Raw genomic sequence first — 27030 nt, 5'->3', positions numbered from 1 at the left:
CGGCTTCGAGACCATAGCGAGGCATGAACCAGAGTAGCCATACTAAATGAGGGCAGCCTGGCAGCAGCGTTAAGCGGGGAGTGGATGGCCTCACTCTGGGAGGGGAGAATAGAGATTGGCGGCCATCTTGCTTTGGGGCAAGCTGGCAACACAGGTTTGTCCAGACGAAGTTTTCCGGGCGGTAGGAAGGGATAGAACATTCTTCAGCGTGGAAATATAGGTGGCGCCAGAATTGGCTGGTGTCGACTTCGAGACCCACTGAAACACTGAGCTTGGTAGCCATGACGCATAAGGGCGGAATAGCACTGGGGTTGGACTGTCGCGTGAACTTGGGTGAAGGTTCAAGATCTGGATTTGACCTTTGCTTTGGGCTTCCTGGTCACCCGGACGTTCGGTAAACCCGGACGTGGAGCAGGGATCGCTGCTCTGATTCTCTGATCCTCTCTCGGAATTCAGTCTTTCAGCATTTGCCTTTTGAGCGACTGCTTCTTGTGGGAAGTGTCGCCAGAGCTGACTCTTGAAGGACTGGGGAACCTAACCGGGGCAGGGAGGAGGGGGCGCAGGTACGTTCCGGAGCTGCCCACAGCTCGGCAGGCCAAGGAGAGAGGTAATCCACAAGGCTTGTGAGATCGTGAGCGGCTAGGTTACACCAGGCCTTGTAAATTAATTTTAATCCTAAGGGAAATGAAGAGTCTTTGAAGGGTCTAAGCAAAGGTGCTTGCCCGGGACGGGGGTGGTGGCGGGCGCCTGCCTTGTAGTCCCAGCAACTTAGGACACCGAGGCCGGAGGATCAGGATTGCTGAAGCCTTAGAGGGCAGCTTGGGTTTAAAAGGAGCGGGGAGGTGTGGTTCAGTGGTAGAGTGCGTGCTTACCATAAGTAAGACCTTAGGTTAAATCTATGGCGAAGAAAAAAATAATAAATCACTGTTTGCAATGTGAAGGATGGATTGGAGGGCCCAGAGTTAGAGACGATGAGGACAACTGTGTTATTCTTAGGGGTTCAGAAGAGATAGAAGTGTGACTCAGCAATAGAGCTGCTTGAGGCCTTGGATTGGGTTCCCAGTCCAGCAAAAATTAAATTCTAAAGAAGTGGGATGGGCATAGGAGACAAAGATTGTATTAGGAGATGTAAACGTTTCTTGAGTGATAATGTTTTGTTTTGTTTTTTGAGACAGGGTCTCAGGCTGGCTTTGCACTCAGTGATCCTCCTGTCTCAGCCCCCTGAGTGCTGAGATTACAGGCGTGCACCACCACACCCCGCTCGTCTTTGTTTTTTGTTTGGGGGGAGAGAATGAATTTTAGGTGCCTGTGGGATGCCCATTAGACAATATTAGATAATGCCGGTTGGGAACCTAAAAGGTTTGAGCTGTGTTTGTGTGTATATAGATAATTGTAAAATGGTCTGGACAGAGGATGCCATGCTTTTCAGGAATGGGATGAGGGAAGAAAGCTGAAAAGAGGACACTGAGCAAAGACGAAGGAAAGAAAAAAATCAGGAGAAAAGTATCAAAGAAACTGGTCCAGTGCTAAATGTAACAGGAAGCTCAGGTAAGATGTGGACTAAAACGTGGTCCTTGGATTTTGCAACAAAGTCACTTAGTAAATTTAGAGCACTCTGTTTCATAAAGATGTGAGATAGAAACCAAATTGCACTGGGAAGGCACAATGTATAAAGACAGTTTTTTCCAAGGTGAAGCCAGGGATTTAACTCAGTGGTTTCACTGCCTGCTGCACAAGCACAAGGACCCAAGTTCGATCCCTGGTATCAAAAAAAAACAAAAACAAAAACAAAACAACCAAAGTGTAGACTGAAAAGGAGGATAGCTGCAGAGTTTTGCATGAGGGAAATTTGCAAAGTTTTAGGTAACGTGGGACCACTAGATGGAGATAATATAGCAGTTGAATATACTTGGACAGATCTAAAACTTAGCAAAATATAGTAAGTTGAAAAAAGCAAGTGCAGGAGAATATGGCACATTTACACTTATATTAAAAAATTAGCATGAGGCTGGGTGTTAGTTCAGTGGTAGAGCATTTGCCTTTCATGTGCAAGGCCTTGGTTTTTAGGATTGGCGGAGAAAATTAACCATGAGGACTGGGTCTGGGAGGGATGAGACACTTTTTACTTTAGATCCATCTTTGCTGTTTGAATTTGTTTTACTGTAAGCATATTTTTTGGTAAGATACTTCTGTTAGGGCTGGCAATTTGGTTCAGTGACACAGCGCCTGCTTCACAAGCACAAGGTCCTGAGTTCAATCCCCATTATCAAAAAAAAGGAAAAAAAGATACTGTTTAAGAACACTCTAGTTTTATAGCCAGAAATTCTGAAATACCAACATTTTGGACGTAGTTGAGACCATAGATTTGGATCAGCTCCCCAGAGAAGAGCAGAGTGCTGATAGCATTCTGGGAAATTCCAACATTTAAGGCACAAGTAGAAGAGCCCTTTTAATGGCAAGGACAGTGAATGAAGAAGAAGAGCAATAACAACAACAAAAAACAGGATCAGAGCAGATGGTTCGACAGAGTAGAAGTTGACAAGTGTCAGGTGTCCCTAGAGAGGCAAGGAAAGGAAAAAGCCTTTTCGCTCCAGAACCCAGGTTTCTAGGAAGATTGGCCTAAGGCTCAAATTCAGATCTCAAACTTCCCCTTCCCCAAGAATCACTGGGCAATCCAGCCCGCTTCGTGTTGTACCTTATACATCACATCTTCCAGTACAGGTCTTTCATTGGCTCTTGAAATTGATACCAGCTTGATCTGAAACCACCAGTCTTACTGCAGTCAAGAATTGCTACCCTAGGGCTGGGAACTTAGCTCTGTGGCACCTGCCTCACAAGCACAAGGTCCTAAGTTTGATCCCCAGTAGCCACCCCCCAAAAAAGTGCTACCCTCTTCCAGTCCTTACTATGGCCCTATAGCTGCCATCAATAAAACATGGTTTTTTAGAAATGTTTTTTAAAAAATTTTTAAGTGAGAGTATAAGTTGTAGCAGAGAAGACCAAGAACTATCTGCATGTTTTATGAGTTTTCCTAAAATTGCCCAGGATATTAGTAAGAGTTGACTCAAAGAGAAGTATTTAACAGGTGCCGAAGTCCTCAGTATGAGGACTAAAGGGAAGTAGAGCCATGTGGCATTTCAAAAAAGGAAGAGTTTTTGCAAGAAGGTGGAAGCACAGTGATCTGAAAGTAGCAGTGTGTAGCACAGAGAGGGTTGTTTCAGGAATGGGAGAGTAAAATCTCTAGGTTAAAGGGAAGAGAGAATGCATTAGACAAAGCCTGGAGGGTATAGCTCAGCAGAAGGGCTTGCTTGCCGGAGACCCTAGGTTCAATCCCCAGCACCCAAGACATAAGAGAAAAAAAAAGCCAGCCTTGGGGGCCCCCATCTGTAATTCTAACACTCTCGGAGCCTGAGGGAGGATCAAAAGTTCGAACCCAGTCCAGGCAATTTAGTGAGACCCTTTATAAAAATTGCTGGGCAAGGTGGTGCAGGCCTGTAATCCAGCACTTGGGAGCCTGAGGCAGGAGAATTGCTGCAAGTTCAAGGCCAGCCTGAGCTACAAAGTGAGTTCAGGCCAGCCTGAACTACATAGTGAGACCCTGTCTCAAAAAAATAAAAATAAAAAGGGCTGGGGATACACTTCTGTGTGGAGGCTTTGGATTGAATCCCTGGTACCACACACACACACACAAAAAAAAAGGTAAAAAAATCTCTTCTACTTCTGACCATTTTTTCCTTCCATACCCACTGGAATTATTCCTTTGTAAACCACCTCCACTTTATCGTTTTCTTCACAGAGCATTTATTAGCCTTTCTTAGAAGAATGGTCATCAGGACAGAGGTAGCTAGCTGTGATGTTTAATGTAATGTGTCCTTTATTTGCCCACAAAAGAGAGGTAGACACAGGTACTTTTTTGGGGGATGGGGTAGCTGTGTGTGTGTGTGTGTGTGTGCGCGTGCGTGTGTGTGTGTGTGTGTTACTGGGGATTGAACCCAAGGCCTTCGGGCTGAGAGATATCTCCAGCCCTTTATATATTTAATTTTGTACCAGGGATTAAACTCAGGACCTTACACTTGGAGGCAGGTGAGGTGCCACTGAGCTAAATCCCCGGCCCTTTTAATTTTATATTTTTCGATAAGGTCTCACTAGTTAATTGCCTGGGCTGGGCTCAAGCCTGTCATCATCCCTCAGCCTCTCAGAGTGCTGGGATTATAGGCATGTACCACCATGCCCGGCTTCAGCTGTGCTACTGCTTATAGTAGAATGATAATAATTTTTTAAAAGTAGAATAATATCATTTCATATCCATTTGACACCTAGCAGTCTTGGCACAGTGGCAGTAATTCCTTTCCACGAGCCCATCTCCACTAATCCAGGTCATTTAGAGGATGAGAGAAAAGAGCCCGTGCTCAGAGTCACCCTCTCTAGTCAGTGTGCGGGCAGTGGCTCATCACAGCCTATGGGAGAGATACTGCCTTCTGAACTCAGAATGGAAAGCTGAAGGAAAGGCTGGGATTTGTCTTCATTGGGCTTTCTAAAGTAATCTGCTACTAGGCGTGGTGGTGCATGCCTATAATCCCAGCACTCAGGAGGCAGAGGCAGGAGGATCACTGTGAGTTCGAAGCCAGCCAGAATTACAGAGTGAGACCCTGTCTCAACACACCAAAATAATAATAAAATAATAATGATGATGATAATAATGAGCTTCCTTTCCAGGACTTGTAGGACTCAGTCCTTTTCCCTGAGACCCGACCTTAACAATCACACTTTCCAAATTCCAAGCCTTGAGACAGTTGCCTTACTGGCTGTCCCTAAAGTCATCCATTTGAGGAATGTTTGGGGAGCCCTGGAAATTCACTCATTGTGAAGCCTTGAGGTCACAGCATCAGGAGAGCTGAGCAGATTTTCCAAGGTGGAATGGAGTGAATAGGAACTAAACCTAAGGAATGACTGTGTACCAGATGGGCACTCGTGTCCATTGCTGAGGAAGTTTCCAGCCATTTAGGATTTTTTGTAAGCCATAGCTAAACAGCTATTATTCCTTAATTTAAACTCTATACGTCATTTGTATAGTTAAAAACCTTTACTCTGGAGGCTGAGGCAAGAGGACCATAAGTTCAAGGACAGCCTGGGCAATTTAGCAAGACTGTCTCAGAGTGAAAGGGAGAGGCTGGCATGTAGCTCAGTGGTGGAGCCCTTGCCTCGAAGACAGGAAGCCCTGAGTTCAAACTGGGAGGAAGAAAAGGAGGAGACAAAAACTTGTCTCTTGCCTTATGTTCTTTTCCCACCTTACTTGCTTCAACTAAAAACTTGGGGCGCCGGGGATTTAGCTCAGTGGCACTACACCTGAGTTTGATCCCTGGTACTGAAAAAACCAAAAACAAAACTTGGGGGAACTCCACTGAAGAGCTTGAGAATCCTATGTAGGTTCTTCATTACTCAGGTCTTTTGCCTGTCATATTCCTTCTTTCACAGCAGTCTCTGTCTCTTCCTCAGCTAAGAAAGCACCTCTCCAGCTTTCAGAGATCAGCCTCTTCAGACCTCCCCTGTGCCAGCCTTCTCTCCTCAGCACACTCCATTCCCATTCTTGTCTCTTCCTTCACTAGAACTTCCCCCACCCTGGTACAGAACTACTGAGGGTGGCACCCAGGGGTACTGTACCACTGAGATATGTCCCCAGCCTTTTTTGTTGTTGTTTTGGTACCAGGGATTGAACTCTGGGCCTTGCACTTGTGAGGCAGGCAGTGGACCCAGCCATTTTTTATTTTGAGGCAAAGTCTCACTAAGACACTAAGTTGGCTCGGCTTCAATTTGCAATCCTCCTGCTTCAGCCTTCCTCAGTGTTGTTATTACAGGTGTGCTCCATCATTCACAGCTCACTTCACTGGAACTTTTAGCATGGCAACCTTTAGCTTCCTCTTCAAGTACTCCTCTTTCCACTGTTTCCTACACTCTCCTCAATGCTCTGTAATCCTCTGTGATTAACAGGGGCATTTTTTTTAAGCTGGAGAGGTGGCATACCCCTGTAGTTCCAGCACTCAGAGGCTGAGGCAGAAGGATTGTCATGAGTTCAAGGTCAGCCTGGGCTACATAGTGAGTTCAAGACCAGCCTGAACTACGTAGGGAGATCCTGTCTCAAAACAAACAAAAAAGTCACTCATTGGTCCTATTCTTCCCTCTCTGGATCAGCAGGTCATATGTACATGTCAGTTCTTCAGATAACTACCATGTTTCCACTAAATACTTTTTTTTTTTTTTTTGGTGCTGGGAATTGAACCCAAGGCCTTGGTGGTTGTCTCAGCCCATGCCACTTCGCAGCTTTGATAGACTTACTCTTTTCACATCAAACATTCCCTCAAAGAAGTTTCTGTCCTGTTAGCCTATTGTCACAAATATTTTCATGATTCTTCCACCCCTCCCTTCCTCTGATCCTAGGCATTGAACCCAGGGCCTCGCACATGAAGTGGTTTACCAGTGAACTATATCCCTAACCCTGGGTTGAAGTTTATCCTACAACTTCCTAACCTGAAAGTTTGCTCTAGTTCTTCGTTCTCCAGTAGCTCTAAGATGCACCATTTACTCATTTTACCCCGTGATCATACTGGCTTTCAGTCTCAGTTGAGTTTCAGACCTAGTTGTAAGCCCTGCTGGTGTCTCTTGGTTCCTGAATAGAAGCATAGAGGCCACATTCATTTGTTGAATCTTAATGATCTGTTGTACAAAAGTCTCCCCAATTTGTCCCCTTTTCTTCATTCTGAAGCTGTGACTTCACTAATATGACTGGGCAAGTTCCATAACCTCTCTAAATTTGTTTTCTCATCTGTAAAAGGGAGAAGTGTAACATCCACGGCATATATCATTTTTTTAATGGTCCTATTAAACAATGTATTAGAAGTGTTACACAAGGCCTAGTGCTTGGTAACTAATGTATTTCCCCCAAAATAAGTCTGGGTCTTACATTCATTTTTTCTCCAAAAGGTGCAATAAGGCTTATTTTAAGGGAATGTCTTATTTATTCATCTACAACAAAATTTATATTCATTTATTCATGTACAAAAATCTACATTTATTTAAATACAGTCATGTCATCTTCTGGATCACCATCCTATCTCCAAACTCCGAAATCCACCCTGAATTTCTTGCAACTCCATTTCCTGTAGAACCATTGGCCCCTGTCTCTCATGTCCAGCAATAGAGCTCTCCTTACATGAATGCTTCTGTCAATGTAGCATGCTTGTAGTGTATCACTACAACATGCAGTGTTCTGAATTATGAAGGTTAACATTAGATACAGCCATGTCCATCTGTTATCAAGTGCATGCACATTATTTGTGCCTTATGTCTGCTCCATTTGATCATTTGGCAATAAATCTTGAGTTCATCTGTTTACATGGGCATTTCTCGTCCAAAGACACCTGCTTGGGTATTCACAAATTCTTAATTATAATTGATACTATCGTTTATTTTAAGTACTAATGTCAATACAATTATTTATATTTAAATATATATTAATAAATTCAATTCATCTTTTTTTTTTTTTGGTACCAGGCATCGAACTCGGGTCCTTGTGCTTGTGCAACAGGCAGCGAAACCACTGAGCTAACCGCCCCCCCGCCAATTCATCCTTTTTATGTTGCAATATACTAAGTGGGTCGGTCTGACTGACCACCTTAACTGGCACTTACTTTTGGGGTAGAGCTTATATCACCAGCATCCTGAAAAATCCTGCTAGGGCTTATTTTCCAGTTAGGCCTTACTTTCAGGATATTACAAATTTTAGCTGGGCATAGTAGTGCATGCCTGTAATCCCAGCGCTAGGGAGGCTGAAGCAAGAGGATCACTCTGAGTTATAGGCCAGCCTGGACTACATAGCAAGAACCTGTCTCAAAAAAACAAAAAGCCACTACTACTATTACAAGTTTCACTGTTTTCAGCAATTCCACAGGCTCTTTGTCAATGACTCTCTACTGCCCCCATGCGGATGACTTTTTCCAAGCTCCTTGTTATTTTGCAGCCCTGACAAATAATAGCCCTGTCTCATCAACTCCACTAGCTAATTAAGATTTAATCAATTTTCTTTTGATTTGTTGCTCAATTAAGAAGCTGAAGGGCCAGGTATTTAGCTCAGTGGTGCCGCCACCTGCCATGAAAGCACAAGGTCCAGAGTTCGATCCCTGGTACCAAAAAAAAAAAAAGATCCTGAGGCAAGAATATCTTGAGTTAAAAGCCAGCCTGGGCTACACAGTGACCTTGCTTCCATAAATGAATGACTGAGTGAATGAATGACATACATACTAACAAAAAACAGTGGGTCTGGTGGCACAGGCCTGTAATCCCAACACCCTGGAAGGCTGAAAACGAGGAGGATTCAAAGTTTGAGCCCAGCCCGGGCAATTTAGCAACTTAGTAAAACTGTTTCAAAAAAATAAAAAAGGGCTGGGACATAGCCCAGTGCAAAGATTCCGGGTTCAGTAGCCAGTACTGAAACACACACACACACACACACACACACACACACACACACACAGAGAGAGAGAGAGAGAGAGAGAGAGAAAGATATAATGGGATAAAGACCCAGAAGCAGGACCTGGTGGTATACACCTGTAATTCCAGCAGTTCAGGAGGTAGAGGCTGGAGGCTCATAAGTTTGAGCCCAGCCTAGGCAATTTAGTGAGACCCTATCTCAAAATTTAAAAGGGCTGGTGGGGAGCCAGATGTGGTGGCACACCCCTGTAATCTCAGCACTTGGGATGCTATCATGGTATGACTTCGAGGCCAGCAAGGGCTACAACTGTAAGTTCAAGTCCAACTTGAACTACATAGTGAGACCTCGTTACAACAAAACAAAACACTTAAGAAACTGGCCGGGGATGGAGATCTATCGTACTGATAGAGTGCTGACCTATCATGGAAAAACCTGAAAAAAGGGGGGCTGGGGATTTCGCTCAGTGGCGCCACACCTGCCTGGCAAGCGCAAGGTCCTGAGTTTGATCCCCAGTACCAAAAAAAAAAAAGTAAAAACTGGTTAGATTGTGCTATAAAGCAAGTTTTGACAAATTTTAAAGGGTTGAAATTATACAATGTATGTTTCTTGCCTACATGGCAGTTAAACTAGAAGTCAGTAACAAGATAACTAGAAAATTCCTATTTTTAGAAGTTAAGATCTGGGTGTGGTATCACACACCTATAATACCAGCACTCAGAAAGCTGAGGCAGGAGGACCACCACAAGTTTGAGGCCAGCCTGGGCTTCATAGTGACTTCAAGGCAACCCTCAAGTACATTACTAAGACCCTGTCTCAAAAACAAAATTAAATTTTAAAAATAAAAAGGACTGGGGATGTAGCTCAGTGCTAGAGAACCCCGGAGTTCAGTCTGCCATACTGGGGTGGGGAGTGCATTGGAGAGGTTTGCATACATCTCAAGACCTAGAACATTAGACCCAAAAGATGTAAAAGAAAGGAAATGTACACAGTAATTCCCGGAAGCAGGCTGGGGAGGTAGCTCAGGTCAGTGTTAGGGTACTTGCCTAGCACGTGTGAGGTCCTGCTTCAGTCTCCAGCATCTAAAATAAATCTGCAGAAATCTTGAGGCAAGAGTTCCATATGAGAGCACTGCCAGCATGGTGGCATACACCCATACTCCCCAAACTTGAGAGAGGCTGAGGCAGGAGGATCTCAAGTTTAAAGCCAGCCTGGACTACATAATGAGAACCTGTGGGGAGGTTGGGGGAGTTCCATATGTAAGTATGTATTACACATGCTAAAAACAATGAATAAACAAGGCTTTTCACTGCAGCATTATAATTGCAAAAGAAAGAAAATCTAAATATCCATCATGAGCCAAGAGTAGTCCCAGCATTCAGGAGGCTGAGGCAGGAGGATCACTGTGAGTTCAAGGCCAGCCTGGGGTACATAGTGAGTTCAAGGCCATTCTGAACTACATAGGGAGAAAATATATATAATAACAAAATAAATATCCATCTGCAGCCCAACCCTCAGTACCAGAAAAAGAAAAAAGCTTCTGCACAGCAAGAGAAAATAAATATCCATCATGAAGGTCTCATTGAATTGATTAGGGCAAATCTATACGACAGAATACATTTCCTAAAGGATGAGAAGAGAAAGAGGGGAAGGAAAGGAAGAGAAGATTCAGGTCTATCTCCATTAACATGGAACAGTCGCTAAGATCCATTTATTCAAGGACAAAAGGTACATAAATGTGTATAGTACGCTACCATTAACATACAAACTTTTTTTGTCTTTGTATTTGTTTTTGTTTTTTTGTTGGGTTTTTTTTTGGTACTGGGGATTGAACTCAGGACCTTGCGCTTGTGAGGCAGGCATGTCTGTTTGTTTGAGACAAGGTCTCTCTATGTAGTTCAGGCTGGCCTTGAACTCACTATGTACCCCAGGCTGGCCTTGAACTTGTTATGATCCTCCTGCCTCAGCCTCCCAAGTATTGGGATTACAGGCGTGTGTCACCCCACTGGACTCATACGAACTTTTAAAAGAATGTAAATGTGTACATATTGGTATGTCTACAGAATTATCTGTAAGATAGACAAAAACTAGCTGGGGAGGAGGACTCCCTTGGGGGAAAACTAAGCCATTAAATTGGGGTTTAAGTTCCATTGTATATGTTTTCGTACCTTTTTAAATTTGGGCAGATGTGTGTATCACCTATTCAAGTCACCCTGCTCCTGCACTGGGGACCACACCCAGGGCTTTGTGCACGCTAGGCAACTGGTGTACCACTGGGGTACACCTCCAGTTCCCAGGAGTAAATATTTTAAATCATATATGAAATTTTGTGTTCTGATTTTATCATTTTTTTAATAAACATTTTTGTTTCCATATAGCTTATTGCATAAAACTAACAGACTAATGGAGTTAAAATGATCCTCTAAAAACTAGTGCTTTGTCTTTCTGAAAGGCCTTGGATCCTACCTTGTTTCTTCTCCCAACCCAGGGAGAATGTTTTGCAAAGTTCCCTTATCTGCCTGGCTGGCTCCACCAAAAGGGGAACATAATTACTTTCAGTCTCCTTACTGAAATTTCATCAAGTTTCCAGAGAAAACTATAAACACATAATGTAGAAACAAACTTTGAAGTCTCCCAGCACTCCCAGAAGATTTCTGTCACACACCTCGTCCTCTATTTCAGTCCCATAGAGAATCATTCACAAGCCAGGCCCAACGAACTTTGTCCCAGGCCATTTGTTCTGCAAGCCCATGGAGTTCCCTAAAATTCCTGACATTCCTTATCCCCTTCCCCAGAGAGAGAAGGGTATATACATTTCTGAATTATGTTAGGATGATAGTAAGTAATCACACTCCTATGATTTTCCCCAATGCTATGATTTCCCATTTTGCATATTAATACATTTTATGCCTTTTCTCCCTAGTTAATCTGTTTATTTTCAGTTCATTCCATCAAACCTTTAGAGGGTGGAGCAAAAATTTCTTCTCGCCCCTATAATGAGGGTTTCTAGGAGCTCCCCCCCCCCATCTATTATAAATAATGATCTGGACACTTGCTATTATTAATATAATCGTGTATTCCCTCATGCCTTCCTGCCTTTACACATGCTCCTTGGTCTGTTCCGGATCCCATACTTCCCCCACCTCCCCTTGCCTGCATGTCTGCTGTACTCTTCCTAAGGATTCCAGTTCATTTCCTAGCACCCTTACCTGATTCTCCCAGGCATAGTTGCTTAAACAATAAAAATTTCTTATTTCATGGTAATTATCCACGTACTACCTTCTCTTCCTCAAAGAATGTCTTTTCATCTTTGTTAACCAAGCCCTCCGACACCCTTACCCCTCACCCAGATCTACCTTCCTAATAGGTAGAGTTGAAGTCAAATTAAAGGCCTGGGATTTTGCTCAGTGGTTATGCTGCCTGCCTTGCAAGCGCAAGGACCAAGTTCGATCCCCGGTACAAAAAAAAAGGAGGGAGAGGGGTTCATTGTCTCATCTGTGCTGCAGCTCCGCTGACCTTGATTCTGAACTACCAGTCTCCTTGTGCTTTCATAAACAACTTCATGATTAATTGCTGTTCAGCCTTTAGGGCCATCAGTGCCTGGCCTGACCCTCCACAACCACCCCACCGCCTCAGCTTCCTGCTGCTAATTGCTTATTGGTCTGAGAGAGTAAAAATGTTTGTTGATCGATGAAGGATGTGATTTGTAGAGCCAGACTGCATGGCCTGTCACTGAATTCATCTGAAGCTTTCTTTCATGGACCCTCTCTGTGCTTCAGTTTCTTCCAATGTAAATGGTAACAAAGTACTCACTCAGGGTTGTTGCTACTATTAAAGGAGCTAATGTGTGTAAAATTTTTAGGACTGTGCCCAGCACATAACCATCTGTAAACATTGAATACTGTTACTGTCTTTCCCAAGCAATTTTAAGTGTGAACCCAATTTTCTATAGCATTAACAAAGACCAAGCTATAATGTACAGTAATTCTTTGTTAAAATCACCAGGATAATTAAAGGCAATAACAATAACAAAAGTCTCGAACGCTGGCTGCCCACCTACACTGATCTTCTAGAGTGGTTCCCTCCCTACAGAGAGTCCACATTTCCACTTGGAGGTATCTTCTCACATGGTAGAGCCCAGTGCCTTAAAGACCAGAGAAAGGAAATCTTTCTCCTTTTCCCTAACCTGAAGTCTCTCTACTGCAATACTGATTTCTCTGTCCCAGGAGCTGCCTTTTGCTGATGACTGACAATGGGACTTTCAACCAGTTTGAGGGGCTTTCCCATGCACACAACTGTACCGTTCCACCAAGCAAGTCTGCCATGGGTACATTTCCCGGGATTGAGTTATTTGGCCAATCCTGCCTTCTTCCTTTTCATAGCTGTTTTAGGATAATTTCCATGAGGACAGGGACTCTGCTTGCCTTGCATACTACTGCATTTCCAGTACCTGGAACAGATTAGGAATTCCACCAACATCTGCTCACAAATGAATTCTTCCTCTGGGAAAAAAAAAGGAAACTTGGGCTTATACATTATTCCTTTAATATTTTTTATTTTAGCTTTGATCTGCTGTCAGAATTACTTAAAACAAGAATGAGCTAAATCCTTAATTTAAAAATAAATATTTTCAGTGGGGCATGGTGGTAAACACTTGTAATCCCAGCACTTTGGAGGCTGAGGCAGGAAGATCACAAGTTTAAGTCTAGCCTGGGACAATTTAGTATATGTGCTGTCGACGCGAGCACTAGCCTGGGAGAATTTAGCAACTTAGTGAGACCCTGTCTCAAAATTTAAAGGGAGTGGGGCCAGGGATTTAGCTCAGTGGCACCACGCCTCCCTGGCAAGTACAAGGTCCTGAGTCCGACCCCCGGTACCTGGAAAAAAACAATTTTTTTTTTTTTTGGTACCGGGGATCGAACTCAGGACCTTGTGCTTTCGAGGCAGGTGGTGGAAGAAAAAAAAATTTAAGGGAATGGGGTGCTGGGTAAATCACTCAATGTGAAGGCCTTGGACTCATTCCCCCCCAGAACTGGAAAAAAAGAAGGGTTTCTAGTACTTACCTTATACATCAAGGTATTTATTAACTTTTAAAATATTGATTGAGCACTTGATCTGTTCTAAGCACTTTACTAGGTTTTAGAAATATAGCACTGGATAAGACAGATACACACTCCCTACCTAGCTTGAGCTTCCAGGCTATCAAGACCATGAAACAATAAAGTGCGGTCAGTAGTTTCCATAGGTGAAGTACAGAACTTTCAGGACTGGAAGTCTTTGGCCTGCACTTGGACAAGGACAGTTTTGCACTGATCACTTTCATGTTTTGAGAATCCTAGTAAGATTTTGTTTGTAAACCTGGCCCAACTACTACAAGAAAATTTTAAAACTGCTGTACCATTTATTTATTTGAATTTCATCCTGAGAGCTCATTATGTGGATTATGACATTATACATAGAGTTTCAAGAACCAGTTCACAGAGTTGTAACTCAACAAAGTCTTGTGGCAGTCAAATTGCAAAGCCTTATTTCAAATCTCTACTGTCTGTACCACACCACAGTGCCTACACCCAAAATGGTATAAATCTTTATTTACTAAGTGATCCTTAGTGAAGTTTTACAAAGATTTGCCTTAGCTTTATCCAGTATCCAATATTCTCATGAAAGAGATGTACAGCATACTAATAAAAGGCAAAACCCACACTTAACACAGGAAAAAAAACCTTTGAAATATATCTGACATCCATTTATGATTTTAAAAAAACCAAACCCTCAACATAGGAGGAATAGAAGGGAACTCCAACCTGATAAAGGGCATCTATGAAAAATTTAATGCTAACATCATACTTAACAAAGAAAGATTGACTGATTTTCCCCGCTAAAATCAGACCAAAACAAAGCCAGATGAGTGGTGCACACATGTAATCCCAGCATCTTGGAAGGATTGTAAGATCAAGTCCAGGCTGGGCAATTTAAGAATTTAGGTAAAAGGCTATTTAAAAAAAAAAAAAAAAAAAATCTGCCATAGTTGCACACACCTGTAATCCCAGCACTTGGGAAGCTGAGGCAGAAGGATCACCAAGAGTTCAAGGCCAGCCTGAAATATACAGCAAGACCCTGTCTTGGGGCGGGGGGAAGATGAGTGAGGGAGGTTGAGATACAACTCAATGCAAAGGACACTGAGTTCAATTTCCAGTGGGGGAGGGGAACCACAAGACAAAGATATCTAAACACTTATTCAATATTGTACTAGAAAAAATTGTACTGACGTTTCAACCAGGAAAATAAGATGGCTATCGAATTTGTAGATGGGTCATATTGATGACAGAGCTGGATTCAAAATTACTGCCACAGGCTGGAAGTTACAAAATTTTACAAAGGAAGCCGGGTCTAGTGAGCAGGGCTGTAATTCCTATCACTGATTATATCACTGGTATATCACTGGTTATAAAACGACACAATTCCTTCTTGGATGAATTAATTCCAAAAACTGTCCAGGAGTTAGCCAGTTGAATGCCAATTCTGGGATAGACTAAAACAAATCTTGTAATTTCTAAACTTTTTGGCACCCATTAAGAATTCTCAGCCAAGGCGTGGTGGTGCACTTCTGTAATCCCAGCACTCGAGAGGCTGAAGCAGGATTGCCTCGAGTTGGAGGCCAGCCTGGGCTACGGAGTGAGTTCAGGGCCAGCCTTAACTACAAAGGGAGACCCGGCCTCAAAAAAAAAAAAGAGAGAGAGAGAGAGAGTTTTCTAATTCGGTTGTGTTAAATCTTCAGAACAGCAATTGTACATTATATTTAGAGATAACTATCAGTTTAACACCTTTCCATAACTGCTTTGACCTCTGCTACCCCAGCTGCACTGTTCGTGTAAATTAAGGAAGTTTCCCTGAAGCAGAAACACGTAGATGTGCGTCTTAGGAAGGCAGCGCCTTGCACAGTGCGAAGAAGAGCCAGAAATGTTGACTCTCCAAGTTTGGGAAGGTGTCAGAGGGTTTTCTAAAATTGGGTCTCTGAGCATGAACGGAAGTCACTCTGAGTCGTCTCCGGTGATTTACGGATAGGTGCCATCTTCAGGACAGAATAATCCACTTCCATTCTGGTTTTCCCGATGCACCCACAAGCTGGTGATCAGGTAGCAAATTTGTTTTCGTTGTGGCAAGATAAAGATTGTATTCACAGAAGTCCTTAGCCAACGCCTCATCTTCCCATAGTAAAGATGGCGACGCCCTGACCGTACGTTACAGGCAACACCACTTCCGCACTTCTCGTGCCCTGGTCCAAGATGGCTGACGAGGCCACTCGCCGTGTTGTGTCTGAGATCCCAGTGCTGAAGACAAACGCCGGACCCCGAGATCGGGAGTTGTGGGTGCAGCGACTAAAGGAGGAATATCAGTCCCTTATCCGGGTCAGTTGGGCGTCTATGGTCTACTGCGTTCGCAATTGGGTTGCGGGTAAATCAGGTGTCCCCTGAAATAGGCTCCGTGTGGAAGCCCCTTCCGGTTTTTAAAATTTAATTTAAAAATGCATAGAAATGGAATGACTCTCGAGCTGGGAGATTAAGGGCATGTATTGAAGAGGAGCCAAAAAAGACTCACATTAGGAGTACAGTGGGGCTAGACCTTCTAGTTTAAACAGCAGTATTTTGGAGTTAGACCTCCCCAGAAGGTGACGTGTCTCTCTTGCTCTAGTGGATGCAGAAGTGATCAACAGTACTTCTTAGAGCCCTAGCCCCCACACACCGCTTTGCTCCCTCCTTCAGTTTTAGTGAGGGAGGAACGCGTACTAGCGCTGAAAATTCAGAGGCGTTAGTTGTGGATTTGGCGAGTAAAGCCCGTAGATAGAAACGAGCTATCTCATCCATTCTTCCTGCTATTGGAAGAGAAGAACATTTTTCTTCTTTTTTACTTTTCTTCATTTTTACTTCAAAGCCCAACATTTATGTATTGTTTTTAAAAATATGTTTTTTTTCTGTGCTTCAAGAAACCAGGGAAGCTACAAAGCCGAATAAGGTGGTACTTAGGTAGAGAAAAACATTATGGTAGTGTTGATGTGGAGAGAGAAACACAGAGAAATGGTTACTATGCTTTGAAAGCATGAGAGATAACTAGTCCAGCTTGAATATGGTCAGGGACGGCTTCCTGGAAGTGGTAATGCTTGGGCTAAGACTTAAAGGATAAACATGTTAGCTTGAAAAAACAAGGGTGGGAGGATACTCAGGGCACAAGGACAGCATGAACAAAAGCATAGATGCTGGAGACAGCATGAAATGTACAAAGAAATAAGCGGTCTAGAGTTGCTAGAACATAAAATGTGAGGCAGGGAGTGGTGAACAAGGCTGGGGAGATAGGTTTGAGCACTTGAGTTTTAGAGGCTTTGAGATACCACCAAAGAAATTTAAGATGAGTAGTAACATGGTCAGATTGAGAGAAAAATACAATTGACAGGAGTAAAATTGAAGGTAGGAGACAAGTTAGGTTGTCATTAATTCACGAGAAAAAGTGATGATCTAAATTAGTTGTGAGGATAAAGAGAAGGAAGATTTGAAGAGTATTCAGAAATCAGTAGGTCAACATCAGTAGGACATCATGAAGGATTGCTGGAGAGCAGTGGGGAAATTAAGGATGATTCCCAGGTTTTTAGCTTGACTGATTAAGTGAATGCTAATGCTGCCACCTAACACTGGGAATGCGGGAAGAAAAACAGGTCTGAAAAAATAGTATAAATTCCAGGTGGAAGTTCTGAGCTTCAGGTATCTATGAAATGAAGGTAAAAAATTTGAACACTTAGTTGGATACTGGAGTCTAATGTTCTGAGGAAAGGTCTGGATAAAAAATTAAGATTCGGAGTCAGGTATGGTGATGAATGTCCATAATCCCAGTAGGAAGGCTGAGGCAGGAGAATCACTGTGAGTTCAAGGCCAGTATAATAACTACACAGTGAGACTCTGTCTTTCTTTCTTTCTTTCTTTCTTTCTTTCTTTTTTTTGGTGCTGGGGATCGAACTCAGGTCCTTGCGCTTCCAAAGCAGGCGGTGGAATCACTGAGCTAAATCCCCAGCCCAACTCTGTCTTAAAAAAAACAAAAACAAAAATGATTTGGGAGTCATGCCCATGAGTGAAAGTGGAAACCTGGGCTATATGAGGTCACCAAGGGACAGAGAATACCATGGAGTTGTGGCTGAGGGTAGACATTGTCACAAGTAGGAAAAGATGATAACTGCAAATCTTTTGTGCCTGCTAAATAGGATGGGACCCAAGCATTCTATTCTCTTCTCTGGGCAAACCCCCAGTTTACCAGTATAGCCTTGTCTTCAGTTTTTCTTATATCAGAAAAGTTAGGGAAACATACTGAAGAAGAAAGTAATCACATTTCTCTTTTGAGGGGAAGGGGACAGCCCATGACCGTAACACCCTGTCAAAGATTTCTTCTTCTACTTTTAGTATGTGGAGAATAACAAGAATGCAGACAATGATTGGTTCCGACTAGAGTCCAACAAGGAAGGGACCCGGTAAGCAGACTCTCTGGGGAGGTATAGGGTGGGAGACTTACTTGGCTTAAGCAATTTGGCATCCCAGAACCCACTGCCAGAGCTGCCACACAACATGTTAGCTGTTTACTTCCACACTCCAGAGTTCCCCAGTTCCTGTCTCAGGAGTCTCCTAGGTTGATCACTGAAGTAAGTGACCACATAAGGTAAGTCACTGAACACGAGAGGAATGAACAATTGGACTGAGGTTGGGTCTTTATTACAGGTGGTTTGGGAAATGCTGGTACATCCATGACCTCCTCAAATACGAGTTTGACATCGAGTTTGATGTGAGTGTGTTGGAGTGGGAAATATGAAGGTTAGTAGAAGGGGAAAGATTAGGTGATTGTTACAAGACAACTTTTTGTGTGTGGGTGTGTGGTACTAGGGATTGAACCCAAGACCTGCACAATGACCTACCTCCCCAGCCCTTTTTTATTTTTTATTTTGAGACAGGTTCTTCCTAAGTTGCCTAAATTGCTCAGAAGACAAAAAAAAGAAAAGAAAACTTTAAAAATGGGAGGGGACAGTTGAGGTTTGAAGCAAACAAGTTACAGTTACTAATTTCCCTATCTAGAATCCTGGTATGTACATGCCACTTGAGTTCACTGAACATTTTAGTTCAACCAACCAGTATGTATGTTTGCAAGGCAGGCGTGGTGCCACTGAGCTAAATCCCCAGAACCTCAACCAAGCAATATGTATGTTTGATTAGATTAGTTCCTCTCTATCCTGATTCTCTGTTTTATTAAGGCTTTATAATTCTTCCAGATTCCTATCACATATCCTACTACTGCTCCAGAGATTGCAGTTCCTGAGCTGGATGGAAAAACAGCAAAGATGTACAGGTAGGACTGAACAGGAGATGTGAAGGAACCAAAGAAGGCCTAAGGGAAGAACTCGAGGGGCAGATTTTCCCAGAATCTGCTGGCTTAGAGGGGCTCCAGACCTCCCTCTGCCAAGCTTGGGCAAAGTACTTAACTGACTTTGTTCTCTATTCTGAGCAGTAGTAGTCTTCTGTGTTTCCAGAGGCTGCAATGCTGTATGGTAAACTTTGCATGTCAACACGATCCTCTTGTCCCTCTAACAGGGGTGGCAAAATATGCCTGACTGATCACTTCAAACCTTTGTGGGCCAGGAATGTACCCAAGTTTGGACTAGCTCATCTCATGGCCCTGGGGGTAAGTTTAGTAGATTTGGTAAATTGGGGTGGGGGCAGGGCTGAGCAGCATAAGAAAAGTACCTGAGAGTGAACAAGGAATACAGTAACTGTTGTCCCTTTGGCATGTTCCCCTACAATCTCTGCAGAGATGGAACCAGTGGAGCAAGGGGTGTTGATTCGGTGATAGTAGTCTCATGGGGTCTCCCTTGCATTGCAGCTGGGTCCATGGCTGGCAGTGGAAATTCCTGATCTGATTCAGAAGGGTGTGATCCAGCACAAAGAGAAATGCAAGCAATGAAGACTCAAGCCACTGAGAAGGGATAGAGGGACCTTTGATGGGCCATGTTTCTGTTTTCTTGTGTATGGCTCTTATTCATCTGACTGCTTCCCCCCCCCCTTACCCTCTACCTCTGGTTGTTACTAAGTAGCTGCCACAGGCATTGCTGGGGGGAAAAAACTAGCAACACACTAATGTCAGAGTTTCTAAATTAGGCTGTACGGGGAGAGGTAAGACTTGGGCTTTGGGAATCCAAGAGGCAATTTATATCCTCTCCCCAGATAGGACAATGGAGGCCTTTTTCCCGGAATCATAGGGGGAAAATGAGTACATAGCCCTTTTGGTTTCTGGAGATAATCCATCAATAAAAGCTGCTTCCTGTGGTAGCCTGTGGTTTTCATTGATGGCTTTTGTTTTTTTTATTTGGTACCAGGGATCAAACTCAGGACCTTGCGCTTTCGAGGCAGGCACTGGAACCACTGAGCTAAATCCCCGGCCCCTTGTTTTGTTTTTTGAGACAGGGTCTCTATGTAGCTCAGGCTGACCTCGAACTCATAATAATTCTCCTGCCTCAGCCTTCTGAGTGCTGAGATAACAAGAGTGTGCCACCACTCTCAGCTTCATTGGTGGTTTTTAATAGGATGAGCAGGCTAAAAGTGGAGACACGTGAACAGTTATACTAGAGAAGGAAAAACGGAAGTTACCGTCATCAGGAGCTGAGGGAATGAAAGGAGATTTGCTCTCCCTTCTGCTGAGATCTGCGTTTGTCCTTCAGCAGTGAAGCATGTTTTGCCCCCTTGCTTGAGCCTGCAAGGAACTTGAGGAATGGTTTTACAGGTCCAGCATTCCCTTCCTTCTAGGATCTTCTCATGCATATGCAGAGTGCTAGATGCTTCTTCACTGATCTGCATGCTGGACCCAGGCTTGCAGCTTGCTACATTGGCACCCTGCCTGACCGGGAAGGATGTATGTTGCAAACCTCGTGACAATTTTTCAACTGTCAGGTCCACATCCACAGTATGGGTGACTGGAGGCTATACTTAAAGGACTCGCTCTGGAGAAACGGCTTAAAGACTACTCTGGCTCAGACTGGGAACTAGCGGTTCTAAAGTTGGCTTCGTTTCCATGGTGTCGGCCGCGGAGCCGTGGGGGCGGGCTCACGCAAGCGCCGAGGAGGCGAGTGGAACCGCTGAGTCTGGTTGCGCATGCGCCTTGAGAGACAGTGAAGCCGGTGGCCAGTGCCCGGGCCGGACGAACAAAGATGGCGGCGGTCCTTGCGGCGGGATCGACCTGGGCAGCAGCTGCGGTTAAAGCTGCAGCCTGGCCCGCAGGGGGGCTCCACAGGGGTAGGAGGGGGTGGCCTTGAGCTGGAGCCTGGCCCCGGCTGGCCTCCCCCGCTGCCTCAACGGGGGACAGGTATGAGCCGGGGCATCATGGTGGAGTGGGGGGCAGGGAAGACTGCTCCAGACCCCAGAGGATGTTCTGCTCAAAGGCAGAGGCTCGTGGGGACCCGGTGCGGCCTGGGAGAACTGGGCTAGAGGGACAGCATTCCGGGACTGCGGGGAATACGCTGCCAGACCTTGTAGCCAATCAGCGGCCTCGACCTTTCTGCCCTCAAGGGGGGCGGACCCGGGTAAAGCCTGTTGTGGTGGGAGAGGTGCAGAGATTAGGGGTCTAGGAGTTGTGCATCCTCCACCCCTAAGTATTGCCCCCTGAGCCCCAATCCATGTCGGAGCTCGGAGGTGGGGGAGGGAATGGGTTGCAAATTACCCATTCAATCTGCTGCTTCAGCAACCCAGAGGGGCAGGGGTTTGAAGATGGAGTGCTGTCTTTTGGGTTGTTGTCCTTGCATCCACACTCCCATTTGACCACAGCTTCAGGGTACATCCCACTTGACTAGCCAGGAATGAGGGGGGCTCTTGTTACAGGTTTATAGATTGTAAAGACAATTGAGATTGAGGTTGAAAGGCTTTCCAGTAAAGCTGTATTCTGTAGGGAGGAGGTGGGATATAGAAAGGGTCAAAGTCGTGAGCTGCTTAGTCATTTAGTTATTTGTTCACTCAAGGGATACTAAATATTTTCTTTGTGCCAGACACTATGCTAAGTACTGGGGATACAATGACTGATTTGATAGACACTATTCTTGCTCTCAGAACACAGAGAAGGGTTCTCATATTCCTCCGTAACTCAAATGTTGACCCTCTCTTCTCCTCCCAGGTGCAGCCTGCCGTGTCCACAATGCCCCAGGCTTCCGAGCACCGCCTGGGCCGGACCCGAGAGCCACCTGTTAATGTCCAGCCCCGAGTGGGATCCAAGCTACCATTCGCCCCCCGAGCCCGAAGCAAGGAGCGCCGCAACCCAGCTCCTGGGCCAAACCCCATGTTACGACCTCTGCCTCCCCGGCCAGGTCTCCCTGATGAACGACTCAAGAAACTGGAGCTTGGACGGGGACGGACCTCAGGCCCTCGATCCAGAGGCCCCCTTCGGGCAGATCATGGGGTTCCTCTACCTGGCTCACCACCCCCAACTGTGGCTCTGCCCCTCCCATCCCGGACCAACTTAGCCCGTTCTAAGTCTGTGAGCAGTGGGGACTTGCGTCCAATGGGGATTGCCTTGGGAGGGCACCGAGGAGCTGGAGATTTGGGGACTGCACTGAGCCGCTTGGCCCTCCGGCCTGAGCCACCTACTTTGAGACGCAGCACTTCTCTCCGCCGACTTGGGGGGTTTCCTGGACCCCCCACTCTGCTCAGCATACGGACAGAGCCCCCTGCTTCCCATGGCTCCTTCCACATGATATCTGCCCGGCCCTCCGAGCCTTTCTACTCTGATGACAAGATGGTGAGGACTTGCCGGAACACATGGTCTTCCAGCCTCATGCTCCTCTGTCTCCAGCTTTCTTGCCATCTATTGGCTCTCTTGTCCCCTTTTCCCAAAATTCCTTTTTTTTAAAAAAAAAAATTCCTTTCTTAATCCTTCATGACAGCAGTAGACTCTTTCCTGTCCCTTATTTCTGGGGCCTTTTAGACCCTTTTCTGGGTTCTCTGTGACTCTGAAGCATGGTGTGCCATTTCAGTCCCCAGGGAATTAACCCAACTATTTAGAATTCTTCTTGGAGACCCAAGGCCCTTCGTTTCCCTTACTGCACCTTCTCTCCTGGGACTCTGTCTAGGCCTAATTAATCTCTGGAGCTGAAGAGGGGCGGGATCAGCACATCTGAGCCAATGTGGTTGCCCATTTCCTGAGCTAAGTGAGCTAGGCTGACTGCAGTTAGAGCCAGCAGGAGAGGGTGCAGGAAAGGGCCACGGGGGCAGGAGGGGGCTTTGGGGTCAGCAAGGTGGGAGTGGGGAGCAGCTGGGCAGCCATGCCAGTGCTTGGGGAGTTGCCCCAGGAGCTGCAACGCCGACTAGCTGGGCGGAGGAATAAGTGGGGAATAGGTGGGACAGCCATGGCTGAGTCCGTGGTGAACTCAGCTGTGATGGGATTACTGCTCATGACCAGTGAGGTAGGGAGACCAGTGAGGGAAAGAGGATAGAGGTTGGGCATGAATGGGCCAGGGGAGGCAGTGGGCAGCATGCTGTTGAAAGAGATCAGTGTCAGGTAGGATGTAGGGGAGGCTACTGACTGTATTCTGACTTTCTAGGCTCATCACACACTGCTTCTGGGCTCTGGTCATGTTGGCCTCCGAAATCTGGGAAATACAGTAAGAGCCATTCTCCTGTCCTTCCTCTCTAAATGGATGTGAAATGATGCTAGGGGTGGGGAAAACCTGTGGATTTGGGAAAGATGTGGAAAGCGCATTGAAGCTCTCCTAAGGCTCCTGGGCATCGGTCTGGAGAGATAACAGCAATGTCCCTGCTGCTCCCCAGTGCTTCCTGAATGCTGTGCTACAGTGTTTGAGCAGCACTCGGCCTCTTCGGGACTTCTGTCTTCGAAGGGACTTCCGGCAAGAGGTGCCTGGAGGGGGCCGAGCCCAAGAGCTCACTGAAGGTCCGGTAACAACTGCTGTTCCCTTTTCCCCAAGCCCCTTGCAGGTCTGTGTGCCAGTGCTCATGGTCCCCAACCCTTCAGTCCGACAGTTGTATCCACTTTCCCACAGTCTCTTTTCCTAGGGGTTATGTTTTTTTACCCTCTGAATGTCCTCTTGCCTCTTTGAGACATTAATTTTTGTTTCCCTTCCTCACTCCCACCCCAATAGCCTTTGCAGATGTGATTGGTGCCCTATGGCACCCCGACTCCTGTGAAGCTGTGAATCCTACTCGATTCCGAGCTGTCTTCCAGAAATATGTTCCCTCCTTCTCTGGATACAGGTGGGAGAACTGGAGGGTATCAGATTTCTCACTGGCCATATCTGGGGGTAGGCCAAGCCAGGGCCCCTGAAGCACTGTCCTGAGCCTTGATGTGCTGTCCCTCTAGGAAGTGGGGATCCATGTCTGGGCAGAGGATAGCTCTGTGGACTGGGAGGGGGTCAGTTGCTCATATTCTCTGTCTGGCTGTAGCCAGCAGGATGCCCAAGAGTTCCTGAAGCTCCTCATGGAGCGGCTACACCTTGAAATTAACCGACGAGGCCGCAGGGCTCCGCCCATCCTAGCCAATGCTCCAGTTCCCTCTCCACCCCGCCGAGGAGGGGCTCTGCTAGAAGAACCTGATTTAAGGTAAGGGGTGCTTCCCCTCCCTCCTCTCCCCAGTAGTCACTGTCCATATCCATCTTTCATGGAACTAAGCTAGTTAAAATTAGAGGAAATCCATTAGCATAAAAAATGATTTGAGAAACAGTGTGGAAGTAGAAGGAAGGAAGGAAGGAAGGAGGAGGGAGGCTGATGCAGATGGAGACAGAAGACAGTGCTAGATAATGTTACCAAATCGAGGGAGGAGGGGATAATGAATTTACAGCAAAGTACATAAAAAGGGCTTGAAGCCAGGTGGAGGAAAATAGCATGTTCTTCTCTGTGTACATTCATTTTTTTCCCTCTTACTTTGGATTCTTCCAGAAAGTTCCTGAAGCATTACTCCTTTAATTAGAAATTTAGGGAAGGATGTTGGGTGTGGTGGTAGGAGGCAGAGGTAGGAGGATAGGTGCAAGTCAAAAGCCAGCCTACATAATGAGTTTGAGGCTGGCCTGGACTACAAAGCAAGACCCTCTCTCAAAAAATAAAAAAAATTAAAAACCAAACACACAAAATAAAATTGAAATTTAGGGAAGGAGCTGGGGTGTGGGTACAGGGCATACAGGGCTCTGGATTACTGCAGCAGTGTTGGGGGTACTCAGGGTTTCTGCTGTCTCATGGGTAACCCCTCCCCCCCAATCCCCTTGATCTATGGTAGTGATGATGACCGGGCCAACGTAATGTGGAAACGTTACCTGGAGCGAGAGGACAGCAAGATTGTGGGTATGGAATGGGACAAAGCAAGGGGGAAGAGATGGGGGGACTGAGGGAAAGAAAAGCTTATGCTATCAAGGGGGATGGGAACCAAGACTGGATGAAGATGTGAATTGGTGTCAAGAGTTGTTAGGAGCATTAGTAGTGAGAAAGGAGGGTCAAGCAAAGGGGTGGGAAGAGAAGATTCCAAGAAAGCATCTCAGGCATCTAGCAGTGACTTCTGCCCATTTGCTTCTGTCTAGATCTGTTTGTGGGCCAGTTGAAAAGCTGTCTCAAGTGCCAGGCCTGTGGGTATCGCTCCACGACCTTCGAGGTTTTTTGTGACCTGTCCCTGCCCATCCCCAAGGTGGGATTCCAGAGGATTCCAGGGGTGGCTGGAACACAGGTTCTGTGACCCAACCCAACCTACTCCCAGTGTGTGGGCGGGAACGCTGTGGGTCTCTAGAGCATATTATGGCTGAAGCCCGGATTGACTGAGAAGTTGGAAAGGGAAATTCAGAACATGCTGATCCTTATTTCCTCTTTCCCCCAGAAAGGATTTGCTGGGGGCAAGGTATCTCTGCGGGATTGTTTCAGCCTTTTCACCAAGGAAGAAGAGCTAGAATCAGAGAATGCTCCAGTATGTGGAGGTTCACAAGGGACATATAAGGCCAGGAAGGGGGGGGGCATGTGGATAAAAGGGTATGCATGTCACCTTTGAATGAGGAATAATAGTTATATGTCTGGGTTTTTGTCAGGTATATCCTATAACTCATAGGGCAGAGGGTTGTGGTTCAGAGGATACAGAAATAATGGAGAGTATACTAAATTTGTATGTGGACTGGTGTTTTAGAAAAGCCAGATGAGGTGACAGCACATTAACCTAACACTGTTTGCCATTTGTTCAGGTGTGTGATCGATGTCGGCAGAAAACCCGAAGTACCAAAAAGTTGACAGTACAAAGATTCCCTCGAATCCTCGTGCTTCATATCCTAATCCTCAAATTCTTAATTCTCTTAGGCAATCTCCCATACATTGTCTTTCCTCACCTTCCATGTTTGCAGAGGTTTGGGAGTTGAGTTTTCCTTTGGAAAAGCCTACCAGCCCACCTTTCCCTACCATTTCCCAGTATGTGTTGGGGGAAGGGAGGGACAGCATTTAGGACTGCAGTCCCTCTTAGACACCCTCCACCTCCTAAATGCTCCTTAACTAGGACTTAGATCTGAATCGATTTTCCACCTCTCGAGGCTCCATCAAGAAAAGTTCAGTAGGTGTAGACTTCCCATTGCAGCGACTGAGCCTAGGGGACTTTGCCAGTGACAAAGCCGGTGAGTCTGGTAGGGAAGAGGGTCCTGACGTGCCTCAGGAGGGGCCACAGCTCTGACGGTGTAAGTTGATCATCTGTAACCCGACAGGAAGCCCTGTATACCAGCTGTATGCCCTTTGCAACCACTCGGGCAGTGTCCACTATGGCCACTACACAGCCCTGTGTCGGTGCCAGACTGGTTGGCATGTCTACAATGACTCTCGGTGAGAACAGCCTCCTATTCAACTCCTTTCCTATTCCCACTGCAGCCCTAAAACACTCACCTTCTGTGAAACCCCAGGAGGCAGAGTGCTTGGTGAAAGGTGGGTGGTCTCCTTATCTCTTCCGGAGGGCTCTGACCTTGTCTTGTGGGGAGGAGGGAATATATAGTAATGACTACAACTCCTTCCTCATCTCCCTTCTTCCTAGTGTCTCCCCTGTCAGTGAAAACCAGGTGGCATCCAGTGAGGGCTACGTGCTGTTCTACCAACTAATGCAGGAGTCATCCCGGTGCCTGTGACACCCCCTTTAAGCCCTGGCACCTGTGAAACCCTTCCAACACCCTTAAGCCCCCAGGCTCCCCATTTACCTCAGAGACGTCTATTTTTGTGTCTTTTTAATCGGGGAGGGGGGAGGGGTGGTTGTAGCTCCCATTATTTTTTTTATTAAAAATTACACTTCTACCTGGAGGCTCCCTTGTCTCCCAGCCCCGTGTACAGAGCTCACCAGGCCCTTGACCATGTACAGCCCCCAGAACCCCTGCAATCTCACTTTTTGTGAATAAATTTAGTAAGAAAAAGTGATGGTCGTATTTGTGCTTATGCTTGGGGGCAGATAACAAAACAGTTTAAAGGGAGTCTTCTGGGACCCAGTTCCACCTCTGAGCAGGTGGGGGCGCTCTCAGGGCTAGGAGGGAA

The 27030-nt window shown here is 45.6% G+C and overlaps 2 protein-coding genes across 17 annotated transcripts; both read left to right on the top strand.

Annotated features, from left to right (window-relative positions):
- The first annotated feature begins 1 nt into the window (after position 1).
- On the top strand, positions 2-19836 carry Ufc1 (ubiquitin-fold modifier conjugating enzyme 1). Of its 12 annotated transcripts, XM_087190916.1 has the most exons (9): positions 380-607; positions 1430-1548; positions 15341-15618; positions 15731-15891; positions 17926-17993; positions 18238-18301; positions 18783-18859; positions 19102-19192; positions 19391-19836. In XM_087190916.1, exons 4-9 carry the CDS (start codon positions 15769-15771, stop codon positions 19469-19471), a joined length of 504 nt encoding a protein of 167 aa, XP_087047042.1. In that variant the 5' UTR covers positions 380-607; positions 1430-1548; positions 15341-15618; positions 15731-15768; the 3' UTR covers positions 19472-19836. The 12 variants fall into 12 exon arrangements, with proteins under 12 accessions (XP_021095277.1, XP_021095276.1, XP_004858733.1 ...); XM_021239618.2 differs by lacking the exons at positions 380-607; positions 15341-15618 and adding an exon at positions 2-154; XM_021239617.2 differs by lacking the exons at positions 380-607; positions 15341-15618 and adding an exon at positions 19-154 and having other exon boundaries at positions 15698-15891.
- Positions 19837-19988: 152 nt separating this feature from the next.
- On the top strand, positions 19989-26916 carry Usp21 (ubiquitin specific peptidase 21). Of its 5 annotated transcripts, none has more exons than XR_015443017.1 (13): positions 19989-20866; positions 21668-22288; positions 23091-23150; positions 23317-23437; positions 23646-23757; positions 23947-24102; positions 24773-24837; positions 25071-25213; positions 25361-25447; positions 25716-25790; positions 26024-26135; positions 26223-26436; positions 26543-26916. XR_015443017.1 is itself a non-coding variant. In XM_087190905.1 (13 exons), the coding sequence occupies exons 2-13, from the start codon at positions 21689-21691 to the stop codon at positions 26631-26633; spliced, it is 1698 nt and encodes a 565-aa protein (XP_087047031.1). In that variant the 5' UTR covers positions 19989-20866; positions 21668-21688; the 3' UTR covers positions 26634-26916. The 5 variants fall into 5 exon arrangements, 4 of the variants coding, with proteins under 4 accessions (XP_087047031.1, XP_087047032.1, XP_087047030.1 ...); XM_087190905.1 differs by having other exon boundaries at positions 25071-25174; positions 26223-26337; XM_087190906.1 differs by having other exon boundaries at positions 26383-26436.
- The last annotated feature ends 114 nt before the right edge of the window (positions 26917-27030 follow it).

This window comes from Heterocephalus glaber, unplaced genomic scaffold, assembly GCF_053883595.1.
Source record: "Heterocephalus glaber isolate CG9 unplaced genomic scaffold, H.glaber_assembly_v1.0 deba00001561, whole genome shotgun sequence".
Taxonomy (NCBI): domain Eukaryota; kingdom Metazoa; phylum Chordata; class Mammalia; order Rodentia; family Bathyergidae; genus Heterocephalus; species Heterocephalus glaber.
Note: the sequence above shows the minus strand (reverse complement) of the source record. Positions and strands in the feature narration are given on the sequence as shown.